The sequence below is a fragment of the Thunnus thynnus genome, chromosome 6 (assembly GCF_963924715.1).
Source record: "Thunnus thynnus chromosome 6, fThuThy2.1, whole genome shotgun sequence".
Taxonomy (NCBI): Eukaryota; Metazoa; Chordata; class Actinopteri; order Scombriformes; family Scombridae; genus Thunnus; species Thunnus thynnus.
The window spans coordinates 12,049,857-12,062,187 of NC_089522.1; the positions used below are offsets into that span (position 1 = coordinate 12,049,857).

Here is a 12,331-nt window from a genome sequence, read left to right on the forward strand (position 1 = left end):
AAATATAGATACATCAAAGTGTTGAACTGCTGCTCTCTGGTACTTCACATCTACAGGACTGTTACCTGCTGAGTGTGTATGTGTTTGTTTTGGGTTCAATAATCACACTAGATGCTTCTGTTGGCTCTGTTCATGGATGAATACAGTCTGTTGACACCCTCGACTTCTGCTTTTGAAGAGGGTAAGATGAGCTGATGCTACTGGCCGTGATTGTTTCCACCTTGTAATACATCCACTGATAATCACTGTTAGATGCTTCAAAATCTAGCCCACGTCCACAATATGTGACTTCCACAGAAATACCCAAAATGCACTGCTAAGGGTGTTTCAGACAATTTGCTTCCTCTGCTACTGATCACCCTGATCACTGGGCATCACAACCACAAAAAAGAAGCTGACAGGTTTGGATCAAATCCAGGAAAATTTAATTATACAAACATCTACGGAAGTAAAAAAGGTGAAAGAAGTTTCAATGCGTGAATTTATCTTGTGTTTGTTATGCCACATGCACTTTACCTCAGTAATTAAACTATTGGGTAAAATAGGAAGGAAAATAAGACTTGGGTTGTAATAAAAGAGACTTTGAAAGATATCTACTTGATTTGACTCATTTGGACGACTGAAGCTTCATATTAGCTTCAGATAAACTTTGAAATACATTTTTGCACAGAGGGAGGACTGTGAATTTTGTCTCCCATCACTTATATTGTAAATGCATTATGAAGTGATCTTCTAATGGTCAGTATGAACAGGAGGAATGATTACAGCAAGAAAAACATGTTTCAATGTTTATTTCTACACCTGACTGTTTTAAGACAGACTTGAAAAATTGTGAACCCGTCCTTTAAGACCCCTAAATTAATTTACTAAAATCATATCATATAAATAATCTGTGGACAACATCCAATAACAGATTTTAATCCCAACAACAGTCTAATACACTGATGTAACTTTAGAGATTAGATTTATAATCTATCTGTAATCTCAGCACTCTTTACACAGGTGTGGTGTATGTACAAGCTGGTCACTGGTTAATTACCAAAAACATAGTGTCTGATGTGCACACATGTTTAATGGCTCCTAAAAAAGAACATGTACATGTTTTCATAGCAGTTTGATTTATTGACAAGTTTTCTATTTACACACACACACACAGATTCTGACTATGACGCGGCTGCTGGCAGCGTGACCTGACAGCCTCTATCGTCAGCCTCTCTGTTTACAGGATCAGTCGGGGAATAACAGCTTGGCACGCAGGGTTACAGCTTTAAAGGGAATATCGTGAACACGCAGGGTCAGAGCAGCGTTTGTCCCTGAGTGTTTTTCCATTAATGCTTTAGACCGTTTATCAGAAGAAGCATCTGATACAGAACTCTGCGAAATTAAAACTTTCTTTGAAGTTTCTTAAGGAGGTAAATAGTGCCTCATTAATATCAGATGTACAAACAAAACTTTTAAGTATATAGATTGTATATTTGAATGAGATAATAAAAATAAAAAGGACATCAGATGTACATTTTCAAACTGTATCAACCGTCACTGTCGACATCAAGCACCATCAATCATCAACTTCATTTCCTAAACAGAGAAGCACTTCATGGTTTACACTGACATTACTACATTAGAACAGTACATAACCATGACATGCAAAGCTGCTACTGCATATTTACACGTTAGGCTGTTATGTATCATGAAATAAAACTAATCAACATAATCATCTGCTAGCTACAGGCTAAAATAATCTCCAGTCAAACATGTTCAAGGACTTTTCTTAGTTACAATACAGAAAACAAACCACAGTCCACAGAATAAACAGTCAGCTGTGAGGACTGAAAGCGTCTGTGTCAAACCAGCTGCATTAATCACAGAGTTATATTATCGTTAGTTATACTTTATGAAACCGTTTTCTTTCTTTTGGTCTTTACTGGGGAAGGCAAACATTGATTTTAGTGTCAGTCTTTCACTTGCATCATGATCTTCTACAGACTGAAAAGCTTTAGCTCCATTCAAACTGGAAGAGTAGTGTCTTATTCTTGTTTTCTTTGCTTAGATGGTTAACTTCAGGTACATTAAGTACTTAGTAATGCACAGGAATTGCTCTTTGTGCTATAAAGCCATTCAGCACTTAAATCTGACCTTGCTTCACTTTAAATACAAAGAAAAAGCCAGTAGAGGCTGGCAGTCCTCTCAGCAGTGGGCTGTTTTACTTCAACATATCATACCAATGTGACAAAAAGTGGTAAATATTTACTGATGTTAAAATGCAAAACACTGCAGTGTTAACGTTTTATATAATGGTATAATGTTTTTCTGACTGTCTATGCGTGAGACTACAGTTATCAAGAATCTCAGCCAAACACACTCATTCATTCATTTGGTTTCCTGGCCATAAATATGTCAACTCCCTGTTTCAAAGCAGTCATTCAGACCTGTTTTCTTTAAAAAAATGTGTTTAGTGAGACAGTTTCACAAGGGATTATAACACAAAGTCTGGTTATACACAGGAAGACGACTGTTTTTTCCTTTTTAAACAGACACAATATCTGTGTGCGAAAAAAACAACTATAAAAACCTCTTCTGGCTAAATCCAGCTTCACATGTTCTCCCTTCCATTATAAATGAATGGAATAAAGATAATTTGTACTGCATCTTATAGATGCTCTTAGTTCTTAGGAGCCCTGTTTATTGGATAACTCATATTGATGTGAGATTCCTCGCTACCTCTTTAGCAGCAGACCTCGGAAAACTTGCAGTCAAAAAGCTTTACATTTTTATTCTAACTGGAGATGTTTCCATTGCAAGCATTTTGTTTTAAACATGCTCCCTTTCTGCTACACACTCAAGCGGAGCAATTAGGAAATCCCTGCAGTAGTCAAACATGGTCTGCAATGGCAACCACGGTACGTGAGGTGCTCTTAGTTTCATGAGATCTTCACTCAAAAGAGGTGCGATCACTCTGTTAAAATCGATCACCCTGTTCAAACATTCAGACACAAACGTCCCGTCTCACAGAAAACTGTCCTCGGTGGCGACGAAGGAGAATCCGTTGAAGGCGTTGTTGGAGCCGGTGCTGCCGTTGAGCTCCGGGGTTCGACTCACGGAGCTAGGAACCATTTCTCTGGTGAACTCTGGGTCGATATGCTGAGTGTCAGCTGGGCCTCTCTGAAAGATGAAAGAAGTGTGTAATTGATAAGGTCAAACCAATAAAAACCCTCTTGATGCACAATCAGCAATGTTTTCTGTGGTTCCAGTCATCTTCAGGTGTCAAAGACTTCAACTGTTTGGGTATTTATGATGAGATAAGAGGTGAGGGAGTTACCTGAGGTGAGAAAAACAATTTGACCAAAAATGATAAGAGGAAGGAAAGATTGAGAGAATTTATGAAATATATAAAGTGACTGAGATTTAGAAAGAATACCAGAGGGGATTTTATTGGCTGATTCTACTGGAAAATGTGTTGTGAGTGAAAAAAACTCACAACACATTAGGTAAAGATTGTAAAAGATATATTTGAGAAGATACACAGATGTCAGACGAGCAAACACAGCTGACAGTAGACAGAGTGCAGGAGCAGGTTTACAATAATATTAAAAAAAAACTTAAATTAATATTTAAAACTATTTTAGGCCTGAAACAACTCACCACGTTGGGGTTGTAAGGAGGAGTGATTCTCTTGTGGTAAAGGTCGTCCCAGTTGATTGGAGAGAAAAAGGTGTGGTTCTTTATTTCTAACTGTGAATAAAAGAAAGAAATGTTATACAAGTGTTACTGTATACTGACATTTTACAGCACTGGCCCTCCAGTTGAAGTTCAGACAAGTATATTTTCAAATTCTATCAGTGGGACTGGATGCAGCTCTGTCCTCAGAAAAAATCTCTTAAAAGATGTTTTATACTGTTTGGAGCTAGTTTCCCAAACGCAGATTAAATCTAATCTTCAATTCGAGCAACATTTAATTGAGTTGTCCTTTGAAAAACATCCTTTGTCTCAGACGAGGCTTATTTCTTGTCTGGGAAACCATCTGCTAATGTGCAGCAACAGTTGAAAGACATTATTTTTTTGTAACATAACACACTCACAAAGTCGGCGATGGCCCCGAGGCGTCTGTGCTGGTCCTTCTGCAGAAGACCCACCAGCAGAGAGCAGACGGCCTCAGACTTCCCCGGAGGCAGCAGCAGTGGTTTGTGGAGGATCCCATCGTACATTTCTCCAACGTCACGGCTGTAGAAAGGAGGCTGAAGGGGAGGGACGAGTACAGACCTCGTTAAAATGACACAATGCAGCGTAACATATATATACATTCCCCAAGATATGTCTCCTTATAAGGGAGGAGAAAACGCCTGTTAACTATTCTCAAGACTATGGTCACCAAAGTCATTAGGGTTCATTGTCTGGATCATGAATGTCTGTATAAAAGTTTATGGCAAACATTTCATAGCCGTTGAGATATTTCAGTGGTAGGATCACTGTCTCGTGGTTAAAAAGTGCAGCCACTGATAAATTTTACAAAACGTTGTCTTACAGATATGGACTTCTCAGATGCATGTTTTTGGGCAGCTGCACCACGGGTGTAAATGTCTCTTTGACTAATTGTAAAATTTGTTGTGTATATTCATGGTCACGAGGGGATAAATCATTTGTTTTATTGTTTCAAAAAACCCTTTCAATTCTGGTTTTCACCCTCAGGTCTAAATGTTGAACTAATTCACATGATATCTCATAGTCTTACATAGGGACGCGTCCAGAAGGGATAACCCATGAATAAACCACACACACACACACACACACACACACACACACATACCAGGCTGTAGATCATCTCATAGAGCACTGCTCCCAGACACCACCAGTCCACTGTCCTGTCATATGGTTCCTTACGAAGAACTTCTGGTGCCAAGTACTTCAGAGAGAGAGAAAACGAAAAATAAGTTTAAAGAAAGAAAGAAAGACAAAGAAAACTGGATTAAAGAGATGGACAGATTTTCAAGTCAAATCAACCTTCTGACTGTAAATAAACAAGTTCTTGCCACTAATTTCACAACAAATCATCAAAAAAATTGTAGGTGTTAGTCAAGTTTAAATAGGGATGATGTCTTGTACATGACAGATCTGAGGACCCTTGAATGAATGAATTTAAATGTATAGTTTTTACTATACATACTATACTATACTTACTTCTGGAGTCCCACAGAAAGTTGAGGTGGTTCCTTCTGGTTCAACACCTTCTTTACACAGACCAAAATCTGTCAGCACCACATGGCCCTGAACACAAGTTTACATCTCAGTCACACAAATATAATCCTACAATAACGACTGACACACAGGAGTCGAAGCAAATGTGTTTGTCTGACTCACCTGAGAGTCTAAGAGAATATTCTCTGGCTTCAGATCTCTGCAGTAGAACATCAACAAGCAGATTATAAAGGTAGAAAGTAAAAATGTGTGATTTGTGAATTTGTTCATTTTGTGCTCCGTCTGACCTGTAAACGATGTTGAGAGAGTGAAGGTAGCCGATAGCACTTGCTACCTCTGCAGCGTAGAACCTCGCTCTGGGCTCAGAGAAACACCTTTCTCTCTGCAGGTGGAAGAACAACTACAGAGAGACAGAACATGGAGAAGATGGAGGGAGAAATAAAAAGGAAATGAAAAAAGAGATGTTAGAAGGGGACAGACGCAACCCTGACACTGAAATAGAATCCATATTTTACTACTGTTTGCCGAAGAATTGATTTTAGAAGATAGTTAAAGGTATTATCTAGTATTTTTATGTTATGTTAAAGGAATAGTTCTACATTTTGGGAAATACGCTTATTAAGACATGTACCTCTCCGCCGTTCACGTAGTCGAGGACAAAGTAGAGCTTCTCTGGAGTCTGAAAGGAGTAGTGGAGCCGAACCAGAAACGGGTGTTTCAGACTCTTCAGCAACACATTTCTCTCTGCCATGATGTTCTTTTGCTGCAAAAGAAGAAAGACAATAAGAAGATGGAAACAGAACAAAGGAAGTGACCTTTGCCCCCTTGTTCTTCTCAGTAAAAGACCTTAAATGAGACATTTCATTACCCTCGAACATAAGAAACCTCTTAAAAGTTTATTACAACGATGAGCAGAAATGAAAGAGCAAATGTGCTGAAATCTTATTTTATTTTCAGTGGGTGATTTTCTGAATCTTTCCAAACACAAAATTGTTTTGATGATGTATTTTCTATATTTATAATGTGGTTTGTGGCCTTCGTCATGTTCTGTGTTTCCTATTGCTTTATAACTCTGCAGTGAGGGTCTCTGTTAAAGTTAAGGAGGCTCATGGTTTCTGTTTCTTTGGCCTAAAGTGATGTGCACACACTAACACTGATGTGGTTTGGATCAATCAGAGAGCAAAATCTCAACCTCAATCACACTGAAAGGTAGAGGGAGTGAAGCTGAGGACGAAGGTGGATGAAGAGCAGAAGAAGATGTAAAGATGTGTCAGAGGAGATAAGGAGGAAAATCAAACCAACAAGGAGTTGGAGAGTCACAAGGGAAACGAGAGCAGAATCACGAGGGAGAAGAGTTTTGAGGGGAGGAAAAGGAGGAAGGGGGGACAAAGCGGTATAGAAGCAGAGGACAGAGAAGAAGAAAACAGAATCAGTTTCTCTTCATGTTAGCATCACCGCCGGGCTGTGTGCAAGGAACTGCACAACTACATTAATCTAAATCCCACAAAAACACCAGTCCTACAGAAAATACATATTTCAGAACAAAGATACCGTAAACCAAAGTCTTTGCACACCAGATTTTTCTTTTTCGGGGGAGCATTTTATACCTTTATCATAGTGGACGACAGTAACTGAGGGTCCGCAGCCAGATTTGAACCATGGATGTTGCGGTTATATGGCATGTGTCTTGACCAGGGTGAGCCCACTTTAGATATTTTATAGGCTGTCTACACCACATTACAGCTGTTCTCAAAGAGAAAGTCCATTTTCTTTGCAAATTTCATTAGTTTGCGTCATTTTTTCCAACTAAGAGAAAACATTTTTATTGTCTGGTTTTCAGTGGACATTTTTAGTGTGTAATAATGGTCTAAATGTCTCTTCTCTGTCATAAGAACACAAATCTGATACTGAAGCTTTTTTGGGGGAAAAAAATAAATGAAAGTTAAACGTATTTAATCATCATCACACTCAGTCAGGACACATTTAGAGAATAATGAGGGAACGGTCGTCATATCCAACAGTCAGATGTCTTAATTTAGCATTTAGAAAGTTACAGACGAAAACAAGACAGTGAAACAGTGAAACCATCCACTGTATTTTCTAAAAAAAAAACCACATTAACGCGCATAATGAAAGGACGACAGGTGTGTTTGATCAGATAATCTTGTTGTGTTGTCGGACAAACACAGAAGTGGCCCTGTGTGTTTTTCTTCTCAGAGTTGTAAAAACTGTCCTTTGTACAGAACAAGCTGTAGATTAGATAAGATTCAGATCGTGTTGCTGGGTCCAAACACTGTTTACTAATAACACTCAATGATACTCACACACACACACACACACCTTTCCTCTTGGCTCGCTTTGAGATATTTTCCACCTTTATCTATTTCAGCCTGGATCATTAAAGTACTTCAAAATATACTTGTACCATTTACAACCAAATCTTCAGCTTGTAGTTTTGTATAAGTTCATGTACAGTCGTTGCAGGTTGTTGCTCATAACAGACTTTGTAGAAGGAAAATGATAAATTAAGCCAAAAAAAGGAAGAGCTGTGATTAAAAATAGACGAGCGTGACAGAAAGTGCAGCACTGGGACGGCGGAGTTCACCTCTTTTTTCTTCAGGATGACTTTCTTCTGCAGCACTTTGACGGCGTAGAATTTGCTGTCGGCTTTGAGCTTGGCGAGCAGGACCTGCATGGAGGTTTGTTTGTTAGTGGTTTGTTTGGTAAATATTCTGCGCCACCATCTCGAAACACCGCCGTCAAGACGTTACAGCAAAACTATGGAAACAGATGAGACTGAGAAATCTGAGAGGTGAAAAAGAAAGGTCTGAATGAACAATTAGATGATTTTATGTAGAACGAGAAACCTGCCGACAAAGGAAATAATCATATTTGTTGTGTTCTTTATGTGAAACACTCCTCTAGTGTTTTGCTGTTCCAGTCGCTGCGTGATGTTCAGGTAACCTTAAGAGGCCTCAGTGGAGTGTACAGTTAATGATTCATGAAGCAGGCAGCACATTTTGATCAGACAGTAGTCAGCAGGTAGACTCTCTCTGACCCTGTCTGCAATGTCAGCAGCAGCTCTCTCTCTCTCTCTCTCTCTCTCTCTCTCTCTCTCTCTCTCTCTCTCTCTCTCTCTCTCTTTCTTACTCTCTCTCTCTTTTGTCTCACAAGGTCATCACAATAAAACAGCTCCAGTTAAATAAATCCACCCAGAGCAACTCTTTATCTATATGACTCACTATTAATCCCTACACAGTTTACACAACACAGTTTATCATTTATTGTCCTTAATGTCGGTCCGTGTCACAGAGATCTCGTCCAGTTTAAACCTTTTCACTAAACTGAATGAACAACAAGGAAACAGCAGAAAGAAAAACACATGGAAAAAGCCAGATATACATATATATACAGTATAAATAATTGTTTCTGTGTTACCTTCCCGAAGGTCCCTTTGCCAATGACAGCCAAGAAGTCAAAGTCAGTGGGCCTGGCACTGAAACACAACAGAGTCATCTATTAAATGTGTTGTACTGTCTGACAGAGAAAATTACACAATAACCTCTGAAACACACTCTATTTATGACAATTTAGAAATGAAAAGCCATCAGTAAAAAACAAAGAGTTATTTGTTAGAAGAGGACTTTTCTTTCTTGACTCAGTAATAGTTTGTTGTAATAGTTATAATAGTTTATTATTGCTGGATTTGCAGCTGATATATGAAAATCCTCTGTGTGTTAAATTAAGGAGAGCTGTATGCTGGTGAGTGAGAGCAGAGCTACTGACTGTGGGTTTGCTGAAGGTCCCAGATTGACGTCATCATGAGGAGAAGATTGAAGCTGGAAGACAAATAAAAGCAAAACAAGTCAACCAAAAGAAACTCAAAACAAAGCAGAAAACTACACTTTTCATTCAATATTTGTAGTATTTAAGTAAAGGCACATAAACCATGAATAACTGACAGGAAATGCGTTCAACAAGTTCTTCCTTAATGATACACACTATGTATGTGTTTTGATGCGCAACACTGAATAAAAAACTCCACAAGGCAACTTTACGTAAATACATCTGAAAATGTTTTTTACATGTGAAAACATGACAACACTGAAATACCAAAAAATTAGAAAACAGCAAACATCGTTCTCCTGTTTTGGTTGGTCAAGTGTTTTCAGATTTTTTATGCTATTATTGATTTGTGAAAAGCATCATTCTGGGTGTTAAAATCACTTTCATTTGGGGATCGAACCCCAAAATTTTGAGGAGAAGACTTTTTTTGTCGTTTTATTTTTTTTGTTCAAGTTAAGCTACTGTGGTTAAGTGTGAACATGGCTTCATTTAAACTGGTTAGAAATAGCTCAGATATCAACAGTTAAGGGGAGAGACATTAAATGGGCAAATGCAGCCGTCATTTTTATTTTGAGACTAAATGTTCTCCATAGACCGGAGACATAAAGCAAAGCCTGAAGATAAAAACAGGATCATCTGAGTCACATGGCCTCAAACTGCAACCACAGAGCTTCTACTGTTAGATAACTGTTAGAGATCATTTGTTTAATACATTTAATGCATTCCAGGTTTGTATTTTAGATATTTTAGATAGAAACTGTATTATAGGTGTGGTGAATCCTGACATGATGTGGGGGGCAAAAATCAACCACACCCAGAAAACCGCACCATAACCAAACAAATAAATCTCCAGGATGCTTTTCTAATAATAGTTTGTTCACAGATATTCGTTAAACAAACAACCTTTTCTTATAACTGGAATTTAAACTGTAAGCATGTGTTCAGGCAGATCGTCTGTCACATGGTGAAACGGGCCAAAATAAAATAAAATGAAAGCATCAACTTACTGATGAGTACAAAGACTTAATTTTCACTCACATTACAATGTGCCATGGCTATTATCCATTCCACTTCCACTGACACCCGGCATCAGTGTTTGACAGACCTGAGAGGAGAGGAGAGGACAGATATTGGGGGTCATGGTGTCAGTAGTTGTGCAGGATGTGGTGAACGATTAAGGATTTAAACCATCAACCTTTTCTCATTTGTCAAGCTCAAGTCATGCCCTGACTCAGAGGAAATTGCTCCCCGCCCCCGTCTTCCGTTGTGTGTGTGTGTGTGTTTGTGTATGTGTGTCCGAATCAACTGCTGACCTCAGTATGACAACCTGAGGATCCAGAGAGGCTGGTAGTTCTGGTTTGAAAGGATGCTGGATCAACAGAAATACAATGAAGGACATTGTGTGTATCGTGTGTGTGTGCATGCGTGTGTGTGAAGGGACTGTATCAGTGAACACGTTTATATGGTAAATATTGTTGTGTTATTGTCATATATGTCAAAACATGCAGGATGACCAAGGTCTCTCTCTCACTCACACACACACGCAAATGAAACAAAAGTCCCAATTAATCAATCTTTATCATTTTCTGAAGGAGCTTCAGGCCTGTTTATACATTTATAGGCACAAAGACGACAGAGGTTCAATTTTGACAGTTCATTTTTCTATCAGACTGTGTTTAATTTTATAAAATCAAGATGCAAAGACATTTTGGGGTGACACAGAGCCATGTAGATTAATCCAGTCGTACCAATCCAGAGATTTGATCCCAAAATGAGCTCTACCCACTAAAAACCTCTGACCACACAGAAAAAACATTCTGATAACATAAGAAAGTTAATCTGTCAACTTAACTTCAACTTAAAGTCAAAATAACAGAGAGCAGAACGAATTTAAGCACCTTTAGTTTTAATTTCCGAACATTAAAGCATAATCTAACACTCATTTTGGATCTAAATGATTTCTCAAGAGACTCTGCTTTGTTTTTAACATTGTAAATTCCTCTATAGGCTGTTGCAACTTGTTTCTGTTCCCTACAAAATTAGTGTACAACTTAATATCCTGCTGTACTAATTGTATATAATTTGAAATAGTACATTTTACCAAGTTGTTACCATATTTATAACAGTGTTTCTACATTGAGATCTAGAAAACAGCTGATTGACATATTGAATATAGGAGGGTAAAAGCATCTTCAGTATTTTCCTCTGCAGACTTACTGCAAGATGAAAAAATAAAATCCACTTCCTAACTGAATTGATCTGAAACCTCACAGCAAAGGAATATTAATAAATAACATCACAGAGGAAAACAAGGAGGACATGAGGAAGAGCTCCCATGAGGAGCAGGTTAAATATAATGATATAATGATATAATGATGTTTTTATGTGTTTTTAAACATTAGTTATCTTTCACAGGCAAGTAAAGCTGCTATTCTACAAACGAAAGTCATGGAAAACCTCCTGAGGCAAACAGCTGCTCTCTGTACGAAGGTTTGTTCCGGTTTGTTACGGTGATTTGGTGTCCTCTGAATCACTAAATCACCGTAAACTCCAAAAATCTGCACCAGATAAGTTTAAGCTCACCCAGCTCTCTTCCACAAACTCGAAACCCTGACAGAAAAGAACATAATTCGACAGACTTTTTCAAAAGTATCCTGCAATAAACCCTGTAGGAGTATTTCATTATTAGAGCCAGAGGAGACACAAATCAAATATAAACACACATGCGGTTCTCAAACACTCTCAAAAATATAACTGGAATATTACTTTTCATTAAAGGAGAAGAAAATAATAATGAATAACAGTGAAAGGCATCGTTAGGCTAAAATAACAGAGATAGAACCAGGAGATCAATATCCTGAGGTCACTATAAACTCAATGAGTCGCTCAGATATCTCATATATAAGTTTACATGTTCAAGTCTCTTTGGAAAATCACAAAAACATGAGAATCTACAACATAAAAAACAGAAAATAATCTCTGTAATCTGTCTGTAATTTAGTAATAAACAGGCTCTATACAGATAATCCGGGTCATCAGTGTGAAGTCCATACAGTTTGCTCACCTGTGTGCGGAGGATGAGGAGTTTGGTGTGCAGGCAGTCTGCTGGGTTCAGGACTCTGAGGAGACTAAAAACAGAGAGCTGTCAGAGCTGCAGGAGCCTCCCAGCTGAGGCTGATCTGAGGTCAGGGTTTTTATTTCATTTTAGACGGTCACACAGGAAGGTCGACTTCAAGAGAGTGAATCATTGATGAAAAGTGACTGAGTTTAAATATGAGGCGGAGCAAGGTTT

General features: G+C 38.3%; 1 protein-coding gene across 1 annotated transcript; it reads right to left on the reverse strand.

The window, feature by feature from the left end:
* Positions 1 to 1,054: 1,054 nt before the first annotated feature.
* sgk2a (serum/glucocorticoid regulated kinase 2a) lies at positions 1,055 to 12,263 on the reverse strand. Its single transcript, XM_067591718.1, has 13 exons — positions 12,104 to 12,263; positions 10,078 to 10,144; positions 8,980 to 9,032; positions 8,632 to 8,689; positions 7,799 to 7,882; positions 5,825 to 5,956; positions 5,481 to 5,593; positions 5,356 to 5,392; positions 5,176 to 5,262; positions 4,805 to 4,900; positions 4,080 to 4,235; positions 3,643 to 3,732; positions 1,055 to 3,162 (listed from the first exon to the last, which is right to left on the reverse strand). The coding sequence occupies exons 2-13, from the start codon at positions 10,090 to 10,092 to the stop codon at positions 3,007 to 3,009; spliced, it is 1,077 nt and encodes a 358-aa protein (XP_067447819.1). The 5' UTR covers positions 10,093 to 10,144; positions 12,104 to 12,263; the 3' UTR covers positions 1,055 to 3,006.
* Between the last annotated feature and the right edge of the window lie 68 nt (positions 12,264 to 12,331).

Bases quoted from the DNA above. Each gene is read 5' to 3' on its own strand.
- sgk2a (XM_067591718.1), bottom strand. The intron at 4,901-5,175 runs GTAAGTATAGTA...CTCTCTCTGAAG, and splicing joins CTTTCTGTGGGACTCCAGAA to TACTTGGCACCAGAAGTTCT. The intron at 3,733-4,079 runs GTGAGTGTGTTA...TTTTATTCACAG, and splicing joins TCGGGGCCATCGCCGACTTT to TTAGAAATAAAGAACCACAC.